At 39.0% G+C, this 14,791-nt stretch overlaps 1 protein-coding gene across 1 annotated transcript; it reads left to right on the top strand.

The window, feature by feature from the left end:
- The first annotated feature begins 8,886 nt into the window (after positions 1-8,886).
- On the top strand, positions 8,887-14,255 carry nars2 (asparaginyl-tRNA synthetase 2, mitochondrial). Its single transcript, XM_071497130.1, has 14 exons — positions 8,887-9,197; positions 10,376-10,485; positions 10,565-10,685; positions 10,819-10,959; positions 11,048-11,128; positions 11,302-11,396; positions 11,528-11,660; positions 11,941-12,039; positions 12,172-12,209; positions 12,304-12,370; positions 12,478-12,615; positions 12,755-12,852; positions 13,839-13,865; positions 13,957-14,255. Exons 1-14 carry the CDS (start codon positions 9,036-9,038, stop codon positions 14,099-14,101), a joined length of 1,455 nt encoding a protein of 484 aa, XP_071353231.1. The 5' UTR covers positions 8,887-9,035; the 3' UTR covers positions 14,102-14,255.
- Positions 14,256-14,791: the final 536 nt, after the last annotated feature.

The following is a 14,791-nucleotide window of genomic DNA, read 5'->3' as shown; positions in this document are numbered from 1 at the left end:
ACATGAGCAGCACACATGGTCAATCAGGGGCTGTCTTCACTGCTTAGCACGGCAGCAGTAATGAATAGTAGAGATATTGAGGGATTTGGGGTTTTTTTTGTTGTTTTTTTATGTTTCAATTAAGAAAAAAAAAGTGTGAAAGTGTGATGAAAGACAGAAGACATTAATTATAGATGGAGGCAAAGTTGAATCATGAAGGCAGGGTTCATTCTCAGTGGAGATACTCTGTTGTCAGGGTTGAAACAAGGTATATGCATATTTAATGGACTTGAGCTGCTGCAAAGTATTTAGCAGCAGGCCATATTAAAGATGTATAAAGCAGAAGGAAAGGTTGTGTGTTCTTTAAATTAGGCAGCTTTCTTTTGGTCACAAGGTTAAATTGTTGTTAGGATGCTGGAAACCTCCCACGCTAAAAGTCCTTGATACCTCTGCCTATAGACTGTGGAACCTGTGTTGTTAGCTAGAACGAGCTTCATGTGTTGTTCAGCTGAGGCGATTAAAGCCTTTAAGGCTACAGCTGATCTGACAATCAGTCACAAACCTTTGCTGAAGGAGTAGTTGAGAGCAGTGTGTGCTAGCCTGACTCAGCTGCTGCACTTGATGTGTGACAGTCAGTGAGGTGCACAGATGCAACAAAAAACCATCACTGAAGGCAAGATCTTTTTAAATCAGTCCCATCTCCTGTCTTTATGGCTAAAACTATTAAATTGTAAAATTTACAACATTCCTTCCTTAGCTAGGTGCTATAGGCAATATATAGGAAGAATAGGCATATTCTTATTGCCATTGGCACTCCACAGACAGTCAATCTGGCGTCAGACAACTGTTTAACAAATGTTTTGTCATGAACCTCGGTGTCTGTAGTGCAACCATCCAAGGACTCAAAATCAAATTTAGTTAATAGAGAGAATAAAACAAATATTAGACAATAATAGACAAATACTTTTGGAGAAACTGAGCTCAAGGGAGGTGTAAATAACAGAGGCAGCGATTAGATAAATGCTCTATGGTTGATACTGTTCTACACTTTCACCTAGAAAATACAAATCCACATGATGGAGTGGGAACGATGCCTCTTATACAGACCACAGATGACTAACAGAGACTTTTGTTTCCTTTGTCCTCTTTTGAATCTTCTGCTGTGTGTTTTCAGTTTGAAACACAAAGCCTGAAGTCAGTCTGACAGAATTATTTTGGTTACAGAACCTTTGGGCCCATTACGAATACTATTATGTAGATCAGCCTTGGGGAATTTATTTCCACGTTGTGCATTTGGATTGCGACACGCCTGGCCTCACATTTCATTTACCCATACAAATAAGCCTGCCAGTCCAAACGCTTTAAAGTTGTGGAGAATTTTTTGGCACCTTTTCACTGAGAGACTTGTGTTCTTTTGTAATTTTTCCATACCAAATTTTCTTTAAATGTAGAACTGATAAAATTGCTGACCTCCCGTCCAACACCTCTTCCACAGGCAGGCACACACTCACTGACACACACCACTACACTGCAGGCAAAGCATGAAAACACAGTGATTATTGCTGTCAGGAGAAAAATGTTTTTAACCTCAGGTTTTCATAGTCACTTCCTATTTGGAAGATCTTTTTAGAAAAGCTTGAATGCTGCTGTTGTGTGACATGCTGAACATCATTTAGATGTAGGAATAGGAAGACAAAGATGCACACATACAAAAATCCTTTTATTGGATGACTCAGATTTGTATGATCCCTCCTGGCTTATGTGGAATTTTTCTACACTGATGTTCTACATGTGCAAATTCATTGTTTATTGGCAAGAAACCTCAGACCAGTACATGTGCGTGCAGTGCAGCAGAATTAGATTATAATTCCACTGTACACTCCTCAGCTCTTATGCCAGCCTCACTGTGGCTACTATACTACACTTTTAAACATGAAAAACACTATTTACCTTTCTCACACGCTACTGCCACTGATTTTTGCCTCATTTAAGCCATAAAACAGAAAGTAAGTAATACAGTAGCTCTCACTTTTGATAAGTGATGTCCCAGTGCAGCAAAAATAGATTATACTGGGACAGGAGGACTCTGTCAAAAATAATCAAATCATAAAAAATCCTACTTTCAAGAGGAAGCTGCTCCCACAGCTGGTTCGGCTTTTTATTTCCCCTTAATGTGAACACTAACAATCTGACGAAAAGAGGGAAATATACTGTGAAATACATGAATAGATAAACAAAAAGTTGGCATTTCATATAATTTGCTCCAGAAAGAGATCAACCACAAAACAGTGTTTGTTGAACACACAAGATGCCGGCGCATTTCATCGTGACATAACGTTTCGGTAGCAGCTCAGCTACAGTGCCAGTTCCCAGGTTACAATGCATGTGTTTTGTTGTTTTGAATAAAAAAAAAAGATGATATTTCAGTCTCTCTGTTGCTATACAACAAAGGTGCTTGAATGGGAAATGACTGCATAAATAAATCAGATGCAGCTGGAGGACAGTATTTTGCTGTGGGGGAAAAAAAAAAAAAAAAAAAGTCTGATGATTTTAAAACCAAAGCTGAAAGTGCGATACAAATGACTACGATCTTGTGTTGGAATACTGGAAGACAAAACCACAAAGTTTTGGTCTGATCATGATCAATTAATCACGCCTGCGGAAAAAAGTTTGGCAAGTTTAATTAGCTCAAGATGGATAATTATAACCCAGAGATTGGAGAACTCATAAAAAACCAAAAAGTTCTAGGTCTTAACTGAACCTGGGATTTGGAGAATCATAACACCCCTGAAAATGATGTTTAATGGTATGTTGTATGTTGTTGTTTTTTTTCAAACATGCTTTCTGTTTCTCCTTTAGTGTTGTCATTTCTTTCACAAAATTCACACCTCCTCCATTCTGTGGGTGTGAAGAGACAGCCTCTTAATTTTGAGGGATAGTTGAGGCAGGTCCTAATTGTTCTATAATTAACATAACAACATATGGGACCAGGCTTTGTTTTTATAAATACACTGAAAAATAGAAAATACTTTGGTTGAATACACACATCTCCAGTTTGACGCAGTGAGTGAGTTAAAAGCCCACATGGACAGCCAAGACATTACCATTTATTGTTTGGCTAATTGGAGGGTAGTTGGTACAGTATGTCTTTATAAACTAAAGTAATTAGTCATAGATTTATGGTTGGACGTCTTCTGAGGGAGCAGTTTCAACCCTCTGCTGAACGGGATTGTTGCTTTTGTAAGGAATCAAAAGAAGAGGAGACTTCTTTCCACTGTGATCTAATGAAATATAATTTCAGATATCTTCAGACCAGGACAGTAGGACACAACAAGGGCAGATGGATGTGTTCCACTGTGAACGGAAGTGTTATAATACAGTAGAACATTATCTAACTCTTCAAACTGCCCTTGACAAAGACATGTACCTGCCCCAGGGGTGTCACACCAGTTACTTCAGCACTCTTGACCTTTCTGATTAAATGTACATGTCTCGGATATTCTTGTCTACAGAAGAGTTGATGTCATGCTGGACCTGCTGAAGTTCCCCAATTAAAACTGCATTGTGTGTCAAGGATGATAAGTTCTTTCTTTTTTTTTTTTTTTTTTGTTCTACTGCAATAAAGCTTCCCTATCTGGGATGAAACCAGTTATCATTCACTTACTGTATCATCAGATCATCCTGCGTCAACAAGGGAGGTAAATCAAATAAATCAGCAGGGGCAGGACACATTAATGATAGAGCTGTGGAGGAATGCTCCCACACAAATAGAACAGAACAGCTCTCACTGCTCATTTGTAGTTTGCTGTTAGTGAATTGTTCGTCATTTTAATGGCATTCTTCAAAAAGGATATTGTGTCTTCCCTCCAAACAAATGTTTGTTGAACAAGATGGCACTCAGTACAGAGCAGAATTTGGCCAAAAGGCTGAGAAAAATTAGTTGTCAATTTCAGACAACTGTATAGTTGTACAGACTGTGAGGAAGTTTCAAATAGGTTTGTAATGTTTAATGTGGAGATAAATGAAAGGTCGTGAGGCTACCAACATAAGTACGGTTCTTCTTCTTAGAAAAATAAATGCACACAAAGAATGTCTTTCCAGTTTGGCCATTCATTTTGCAAGTACACTTTACCACCACAGAGGAAGAGACAAACAGACAAACAAACACACTCAGGCCGACAGATGGATACACACAAATACATAACATGTAGGAGATAGTAAGTCATGTACAGTATATGGTGCAAATAAGGTAAACTCTGTACCTTCACAGCAGGTTACAGCTAAAAATGGCATTGTACAACCTTCAGGTGGAGCTACAGATCATAATAATCTCACAGCAGGCATTTCCTTTTTCAAAACCTCACTGAAAATATACGACATGAGGAAAGTTTGATAAGAAAATTATCAAGTGCACTGATTTCTTTTTTTTTTTTATCACAGTCATCTCACTGGTAGACCCAGACTGAAAAGATGAGATTAAAAATAACATTCTCTTACACTTTTAGGTGTTTTCTATACAGTTAGTATGATTTTAATATTCCATTATGGCAGCACGTAGTCTGAGAAATATCCCCACATACTGTACCCCTCACAAGGTAAGAATATAGTCAAGTGTTATTGGGATGACCTAGATAAAACTACAATTCCTTTGTACAAATGATCCTGTAAACGAGGATAAGGGAGATATATCCTTATTGGAAATTAAATGAAAGAAACCTGGGCCCACACTTTACCTTCCTAAAGCAGGCACTGAGAGGTGATGCTGCTGTGAGGTGTGGATGAGAATGAATCGTTCCATTTGACTGTGGCCAATGTGTGCGTGGATAAGAATAACAGCAGGTGAAGAGGTCCAATATTTTGATATTAACTCTCTGCTTTTCTATTTCTCATCGTCTATTCTTAGCCATCCCAGGAGAGTCTTGTCTTAGAAAGAAAGAAAAGAGTTAAACTGTATTTTTTTAGGTTGAAGCTGTAATATTGTTACTGCTCCTAATGACCTGACGCTGCCATGGGAACTTCCTTTCACTGCAAAACTGAAAATACCCTAAATCTGTCAGTGTTCTGTGTTTGGATCTTAAGCTGTGATCAGTCAAATCAAAACATATTTTAAACTGATGCGAGGTAACCACCACCCTCGCTACAGCAGGATTGCTGCTTCCCAAAATATACATACTGGACATGAATGTTGGGTACAGGCCGATTTGATGGTTCCATTGAGTCGGGCCAACAATATCTCATAAAAAGCATTACTGTAGGCCACACAAAAACAAACAGTTATGAGACACACTGCAGTATGAGAACAATAGTGTAATCAGAGATGTAACTATGTTATTCTTCTTCACCAACCTTCAGCCGGTGAGTGAATTATATGGTGCTTTGAATGCAAAGAGCGGATCAGCTCCACAGGAATTTGCCAGGTTTGACTCAGATTCAGCAAAAGCAATTTCAGAAATGCAAGAGCTCCTTTTTTTTTTTTTCTTTTTTTTTTCCAAGAACAATATTAGAGAACAGCAGGATAATTTTGAGGAACTTTATTCACAAGCCAAATGACATAAAAGTGGCAGCAATTGATATTTAAAATCAGGATCTGAAAAACTTGATCGTCCATCACAACAATGTGATGAACAGTTTGAAGTGGCTTGTGAAAGGAAAAACACTCACAGTACAATCCAGCTGGGTCAGCACACACATAGTGAAAACATGCTGAATAAAAGAAATGGTTAAAGATAAGCATATGATAATTACAGTATGGCTGTACCCCAAGGAGACAGCCTCAAGGGGACAACGCTATTACCTTCTCTTAAATATGTTTAATTTATTCTCATCTGTCTAAGAGAGGAGGAGTCAGAGCTGATGTCAAGCAGTCCTCACTTTCCATTTTGATATCAGGGTTCTCTTTGCACAGATGCTCTGCAACTTTCACTGCACAAATTAGGAAAGCAGCTAATCACTATTTTCATTGTTGCTGAATTGGTTTTAAATGACTGGATGAATTCAGCCTCCGAAATGGTTTAAAATAGTGAAAATTGTTGTTTGTTTTGACTCACCAGCTCACTCACCAATTCCAAGACCCTATATCCCAGTATTCAGTTTAGTAGGCCTGTGCTTTATTACAGAGAAAGCACGAAATCCTCACATCTTAGAAAAAAAAAATCAATGTCTTTCTGTTGATTGACTACTGAATTAATCAAATTATCATTTCAGAGCTAGCACAAATAAACACATTTGATTTTACAAATCAGAACCTATAACTCTGAACACAATCATTTTATAAGCAGTGAAGGTTCTGAGTATTGTTAATGAATATTTTCTCTAAACTGCAGACTTCTGAAGATAGACGCCATCAGACACAAACCAATTCCACACTGGTAGTAACTTGAGAGTCGTAGGTGAAGCCGAGCGACAGTCCAAATCTCTTTTTCAGTATGAGGGTTGTTAGTTCCTTTTGATTTGTGTTTGGCCGAGTGTCACCCAAACCCATTCCCCGTAATCACATCACTGTAACGGTCTAATCAGCACGTAACGAGCCATGTTACATAAAATCGATGCAACTGTCCATTTGAGAATGCAGAATATTTGGAGGGGCTGATGAGGGCTCGTGGAAGGGGGCAGGAGATGCTGTCGATGCGGTGCTGCAGTCACTGGGCAGACAGCTGAGAGCAGTGGATGCACTTGCCCTCTAAGTTTAGTGATCCTCCAGAGATCCGAGCTTTTACAGCAAAATCCTTTGTTTTGCTGACTAATCGTGTATTGATTCTAACAAGTTGTTAAGCCCAAATAAGGTTGTCAGGCCACTGCCTAACAACTCCTCTACCTGTGGAGAACAGAGAGCTGTGTACCCCCCATCAGGAATCCCATAATTTGACTTCTCCTCTTGATTTATTACATGTGGAGTATAAACAGGATACCGCTTTACCTCAGGGTGTTTGCCTTGGTTGTGCAGGGATTTTATAGCCAGAGACAGCAGAGTAGACTGTTTCCACCTTGTTACATGCGTACATTGCCTTGTGGTTTGTGTGGGATGATGTGTCTGTAGAAATATAAATAGCCTTCATGCGACGCATCTCTCCCACGTGCATGTTGTCACAGAATGTGTCAAGCCTGCAAACAAGGGGGAAATTACAAATCAAGTTATAGCAAAAACACTGAGGGTACCTCAGCCTCTCCTGTTCCTATTGATGCGTATAAAACATATCCAGGGAGCAACGTGAATTCACTGTTGCGCTGGACTATCTGCTGCCAATGAAAGTCAGCAGGTGCTTTTGCATTATTGTTGATAGAGCTGCAGAGAGAACATGGCAGTGCCAGCTTGTTTCCATTTCAGCAGACCTTGGAGCTGCAAATTAATAACATACGGGAGGCTACTAAGGGGTAAATGAATAAACCTACAGTCGGTGGGGATTGGGAAGGCGAGTGGAAAGTCTCATGGAGCTACAGCACTACCCTGTGGTAGAGTAAGATATTGCATAAGATGATACCAGAGGGGAAAGCAGATTTCAGCAGTATCTTGCTCTAATAATAAATACAATTCATTTTGATACATTTCCTGTAGGGGTATTTTTGTTTCTTTATTTATTTTTGGTTATAAAATCTGTGCTGTTTCCTAGCAGCATACTAAAGTTAACTGTCTCATGATTTGTGGCTCCAATAGGTCTGATTGTCACCATGTTTCAACTTTGCTGTAAAGACATATATGATGAACATATGATACACAAATAGCCTACATGACCTTTGCAAGTTTCACATTATGTTTTTCACTCTTTGTCAGTGAATCAGAAAATAGAATTGTTCTGTTCCCCATTAAGATGAGACCATGTGCATAATTGCTCCCACCATGCTGGAGATAATTAATATCAATGACCCTGCTGACTTTTCAAATGCATCATGTTGGGTTTAATGATGATGTGTCATAAGCAGCCGGAGGTGGAGACACCCAGCTCTGTGTTTGCTGCCAGACCCAGACCAGGGGCTCCAAAGCTGACAGGCGAGACCAGGTGAATAATTGTCCATGGCATCTTATTACATTGCTGGCATGATCTGATTTACTCCAGTAGCAAATGGTGGGAATAGACCAAGTGTCGTTGTGGGTATTGAATTAACAAGCTTTGCGCGCAAATGGACCCCACAATGACGGCAGATACCTCATGCAAGATTAAAGAAGATTTCCATGTGGTTGTGATAGCTGTTCTGCTTGCTTCATTAAACTACTGAATCACACCACATGTGTTGAAAATATATTTTACATTTCACCCTGTATGTAGAGAGGAGCTTGGCCTCTGGCTTTTCGTATAAAATATTCTGCCCAGTGGACCTGAAGAGAGTCTTTAGCATGCATTAGAAAAGTTATCACATCTTTACACCAATACACAAAGCTTGCCTCACCACAAATTCCCGACATAGTCACTGCTGACTGTAGACAGTGACTATGTGAACATTAGAATATTAGATGCTTTCTACACAGAAGAGAGCAGAGTTTATAATATTGAAATTTTTGTATTTTTCCTCTGTATTTAGCCTACAGTTTGATTCAGTGGTGACTAAAGTACTCAAAAAAAACCCTACAAATTCTGTCTAAATTTCTCCTGTCAAACAGATTTAAATGTTCTTAATTTGCCTCCTTACAATTCATTTCACATTTTTATTTTTTTCTAGATGTTTATCTAGCCTACACTTCATATTACAAAATAAAAAATATTCATAAAATATGTGCAATACAAATTGTGGCATCATAACCCTAAACTTTTGACCTCCGTCCAAAATGGTATTCAAGCTCTTTTAATAAAACTACATCTCCCTACAGCGTGAAAAAGCCCCGCTGTAAGAACCCGAAATCTGATTGGTTGATAGTAACCCACGTGACTAAATTGGGCGAATGGTGAGAGACCCAAACAGGAAGTGTCACCGACAGAATCGGCAAAACGTGAAAGTCAGGACAGGGGAAAGCTGTAGTCATCGTGAGAATATCATAAAGTGTGTTGTTTTTTGTGCCTTCAAATTGTCGCAGCATGTTGTTCTTTTAGTGTTTTATTGTGTCGGAAGCAGTGCAGTTGTTCACGATGTTTCAGGCTGCAGCTAAAACGCTCTCAGTTGCATCAACGGCGTCAGTCTCTCGCAGAATATTGTTGAGTATTCGACATTATTGTATGAAGACACCCACGAAACTAAGAGTATCCGAAGCACTTTCGGGTGCTGAGTTGGGAGCAAATGTCAAAGTACAGGTAACGCTAACACCCCCCCCCCCCCCCCCCCCCCGGCTGTTAATGTTGTCTGGTAATTTGTGCTATCGCTGTAGTAACATGCTACCTATTTTAGCTACACCCTGTTCAACTTTACTGCATTTAATTTTTGAGACTCAGCCCACTACCATGAGCATATAATATTTCTTCTCATCTTTTATTTACCTTTAACCATTCTTATGTTTTAGAATATGGTATCATAAGAACCCTTAACCCGGGATACACGTAACTGTACATGAATGTATGTATATTTCCTGCACATGTACTTACATTAGAGCTAGCTAACCTGTTACCTGAATAGTCACCAACACACAGTGAAGTTAGGCTATGCTGTACTCAACGGTTCACTCTTTTTAAAAGATTTCAGATCACAGTATAGAGTGGTATGCATAAGTATGGGCATCCATGTTTGGTAAATACAACCACTGCAACAAAACAAACATTTCTTTCTTTTAATGTTAATGCACTGTAACTTTTTACTTCACGAACAGAAAATATTTCACGGATTGAGGGTTGAATGGATTTCACTAAATCAAAAAGAAAGTCAGACAGTCGGTCAGGAGTGAAACAGGACAGAAGCTGGCTCCAACAACAGGACAATGATCCAAAGCAGATCTCAAAGTCAACCATGAACCAGTTCAAGAAACGCTGCTGAAGCTTTTGGAACGGCCTCACAGTCCTCTCACGTAAACATCAGTGAAAATCTGTGGGTAGACCTTGCGTGTACAAGACAGGCTAAAAATATCCCAGGACTTAAAGTGATCTGCAGAAAGAGTGGGTGAAAATTCTTAAATCCAGAAGAGAAAGACTGTAGGTGGTTACAAAAAGCATCTGCAAGCTGTGATATCTGCCACAGGAGACTCAGTGCTGACTTAATAAGCAATGACCAAACTTGTTTACAAGATTGTAGTCGATATTTGGGTTCATTTTTAATGTTTGTTTGCTGCAGGGGTTGTATTTACTTTTTTTCCCCCACTTCAAAAATCAATAAAATATATAATTTGCAGTGACCAGACTTCTGCATACAACTGTGTATATATTGCTGAAATCCCTAAATTACCATTATTTCCATTTATGAACGTTACATGTAAGCAGAAAGAGAATATTTCTGTATTACTGGATGGAAAAGCTAAGTGCAGTTTGATTTATCTCTGTTGTAGGGATGGGTTCGCTCTGTCCGACCTCAGAAGGCAAATCTCTTTCTCCATGTGAATGATGGGAGCTCTTTGCAGTCACTGCAGATTGTTGCTGGTTCAGAGCTGAATGATCCGTAAGCACTTTTGTTTTTGTTTTTTTTAAACATATGCGAGGTGCGACTGTCTTTAACTAATTTTTTTTTTCATATTAAGGTTGCTCACATTTGGTAGTGCTGTTGAAGTCACAGGTGTTCTTAGGAAAAGTCCACACCAAAAACAGCCAGTTGAACTGGAAGCAGACCAAATCCACGTAGTCGGAGAATGTAACCCTGTGGTAAGAAAAGTTGTTGTCTCAAACATTCAACATCCAGACTCACTCAACTAGTACAAATTACACCTTATCCTATAACTTTGTATGTTCTTATTATATCAGAAATGTTATATGATATTGTTGCTTTGCCTTTTAGGATTATCCCTTTAAAATCAAAGAGAGACACGACCTGGAGTATATTCGCCAGTTTCCTCATCTTAGGTGTAGAACAAACGCCTTTAGCTCCCTGTTGAGAATACGAAGTGAGGCCACTACAGCAATTCACTCATATTTCAAGGTGAGAACTTATCAGTGGAGGAATTATTGACAGAATGCAGAGTAAGACTTTTTGTATTTATTTATTTATTTATTTATTTATTTCCCAGGAAAATGGTTTTGTACAGATTCACACTCCAATCATCACCTCAAATGACTGTGAAGGGGCAGGGGAGCTCTTTCAGGTCGAGGTGAGAATCTAAAGATGTGTTTATAAATGTTCCTAAAGTTAAGATACATATGTTGATGATCTGTCCTGTATGTGGTGTCACCTCCAGTGTGTGATTGTAGGTCAAAGCTCTGATATGAACAGAGGGACTAATTATATTGGTTGAATCCCCAAAAACCTCTGCTTTTCCCACAGCCATCGGGCCCAGAGCATGAAGAGGATGAGAACTTTTTCTCTGTCCCAGCTTTCCTGACGGTGTCTGGTCAGCTTCATTTGGAAGTGATGTCAGGGTGAGATAAAGCATATGAATTTATTTTCTACTGACATCTTTAAAACTCACATATCCCTTTCTGCCTCAGAGACACTTTCCCATACACTGAGGTGTATTTCTAATTATGTCCTGTCACTCATGCTCTTGCAGGGCTTTCTCTCAAGTCTACACATTTGGGCCAACATTTCGTGCAGAGAACTCCCAAAGCAGACGCCATCTGGCTGAGTTTTACATGGTGGAGGCCGAGGTCTCCTTCACACAGTCCTTAGAGGATCTCACCATGGTACACAATGTCATTGTCCTCAAATACAGCATTGCTCTGTGATATAGATCAGTGTATCTCATTGCCTAACATGTTACAGCTTTTTAACTCCTTTTCATTCAGCATATTTCTGTGCGAACAATAGATTGAGTTAGTTACCTTTTCTGAAAACATTCATTTTAGCGTGCCAAAAAAAAAAAAAACAAAAAAAAAACACACTTACCTTATGTGACCTTTAAAGTTGCCCTTGTGCATATTTGCCTAGGAGAGCTTTAATAATTAAACTGGGTCCACTCCTTAGGTTATGGAGGACATGTTCAGATCCGCCACGGAGCATGTCTTGGCTCACTGTGCAGAGGATGTGGCTTTGTTTCACAAGCATGTGACTCCTGGACACAGGGTGAGTACTGAAGGACACTTATTTAACTTGGGTACATAACCTGCCTCCTTATCCCAACCAGCCACAACTTCATCTGTCTTCATTATTATCTCAACTTATATTGTTTTTCCTATTGAATCCATACACTCTAAGGACACTGTAGATGCTATGGTGAAGAGGAGATTCCCTGTGTGAGTCTCTGTTTTTCTGAGCATGGCATATAAAAATAAATTAGTCAGACATTTAAGGCCTTGGACAAATGACACTATCTACATCTATTTTCAGGATAACCTACAGTGAGGCCATAGACATCCTAAACCGCAGCTCTCAGAAATTTGACTTCCCAACAGATGTAAGTGGCGATTTTATTTTCTCCTTGAAATAGCAGACTTGACACAAACTCTACTGTATGTCTGCAGCTTCTCTGCAGAGCTTGACCCTAGCTCTTCTTTTCTGCAGTGGGGTTGTGACCTTCAGACAGAACATGAGAAGTACCTGGTGAAACATTGTGGCAACATTCCCGTCTTTGTCACTGATTATCCTTATGATCTTAAGCCTTTTTATGCAAGAGACAACCAGGACCATCCTAAACATACAGTAAGATGTGGTTACACATTTTAAAAAAAAAACATATAGTGAATCAATAATTTAACCACTCAGTTGCTTCCTTGTTATGTCAGTTGGGTTATCACAGTGATTTGCATATGTGAGCTGACTGACTGTCGTTTGTTTGCAGGCAGCTGCAGTGGACCTTCTTGTGCCAGGAGTTGGAGAGCTCTGTGGGGGCTCGCTGAGAGAGGAGAGGCTGGATCTGCTGAGGGCTCGGCTGGAAGAGTAAGAACTCATATTCCAGTCGCATCTGCAGGCCCATCTTAATATATTTACAGTACAGTTGTCAGTGGCTGCTTAGTTGCTATAAATTGATTGAGATCAAGAATAATCCCTATAGTGTCACTCTGGTGTGGCTGCTCAATTTTGTGTTACAGTGTCTGGTTAAAATAAAAAGTGGTTTTCTATACGACCTTCCACTACACATCAAACATCTTTTCTGTAACTTCTTCAGATGGGTTAGCGGGTTTTTGAGCCCCCTTACTCATATTCAGTGGTTGGAAAACTACAGGATATGATATATTGTGTATACATTAACATTTATTAATTTATATTATTTAAATAAAATGACATAACTGACCAATTAACATAATAAATATATTGTAGTTAGTTAGACTTTATTGTCCCTGAGGGGAAATTCTTTTCCACAGCACTGTACAACTATTAACACACAACTATAACAGGCGGAAGTACATAAATACTACCCAACAGCACATGAAAACAGGACACAGAGCCAATGACAGTAACAGGAAAACAGCATAAGGATCAGATGATAGTGAGCCATGCTGTTTAGGGTTTTTGCTAAAACAAGCCCCTCTGCACCTCAGGGCTTGTATCTGCGTCCAGAGGGCTGAGCAGTTAAGTGTCAGTTGTACAAAGTAAAGAAAATATGACCACAGGTTTTACTGACAGTTGTACATAGCTTTAGACAAGAAGGTACATTCTCCATATCTGTGGTGGATAAAACTGACTGACAGCCCAATGTGCTGGTGAATTCACCTACGTGCAGAAGAGAAAATTTGCAAATCGTTTTGCAAATTGTTATTCCTCCTTGTGTGCAACAGACAGGTCCGGAGGCATTTTGTCCATCTGTCTATCCGTCCCATTCTCGTGAGCATGATATCTCAGTAAGATGCTAGAGAGGATTTATTGCAGAACTTGAATTTCTGTTTTTATCAAAGGCACTTACATTAATTATTATATTTTTCCAGGGTTGGATTAGAAGACACCTACAGCTGGTAAAAAAAAATGTTATTTACATTAATAACATTTTAAAGAAACATCTCTAGACACCAACAGAGTTCCAATTATACTTTTATTTATTTGCAGGTATCTGGATTTGAGACGGTTTGGCTCCGTCCCTCATGGTGGCTTTGGACTGGGATTTGAGCGATTTTTGCAATGCATTCTGGGCATTGACAACATAAAAGATGTGATTCCTTTCCCCAGATTTTCCCATTCTTGTCTTCTATAAATCTCAGTTCAAGCCTAACAGATATTTATCAAGTCATTGGAGTCTGTTTTTTTTCTGTCTGGCAAACATCAAATATATATGATATTCAACACTGCTGTAAATTGTTGTTGGTTCATTGATGTATAAATATTAAAAATGATCTGCAACTGTAAAATGAATTACATATTTTCTTCTATTGAATTTTAACGTCATTTGTACATGACTTGTTCATCCTCTCTTCATTTTTGTGGCTTCTTAGAGAAAAGTTTAGTTACATCATAGTATGTCTCTTTTACCTCTTCAGCTCCCATGTTTATAACCAATGTTGGGTTTTAGAGAAACTGTCAAGTTTCCACAAGATGGTGCTTTTTCCCCATACAACTGTGAAGATTTGCCTGCGATCATAACAGCAGCTGCTGACTCTTATTAATCTAATGTTCTTTTTCAAAGAACAGGAAACATTTGAAAGAAACCCCCCTCAGTTAGTTATAATTGATTATATTATTATATTTGCTAGAGCAATCAACAGAAGTTTGCTTTTAATTTTAAACCATATACGTTGCGGTATTTGAAAATGAAACAGGTTTACTTGAATCAACAACTATTGTGTGTTAAAATAGGCAAATTCTATAAATCCATGGGTTCCTCCATTATTTAGACTCTTCGGGACCTTGAAGCTACTTTGTGGCAGCAGCTCTCCCATCCTGTTTC

The sequence above is a fragment of the Trachinotus anak genome, unplaced genomic scaffold, assembly GCF_046630095.1.
Source record: "Trachinotus anak isolate AG129_WGS33_773 ecotype Australia unplaced genomic scaffold, CSIRO_AGI_Tana_v1 ptg000014l, whole genome shotgun sequence".
In the NCBI taxonomy this organism is placed as follows: domain Eukaryota; kingdom Metazoa; phylum Chordata; class Actinopteri; order Carangiformes; family Carangidae; genus Trachinotus; species Trachinotus anak.
The sequence above is the reverse complement of the archived record's forward strand: the minus strand, read 5'-3'. Positions and strand labels throughout refer to the sequence as shown.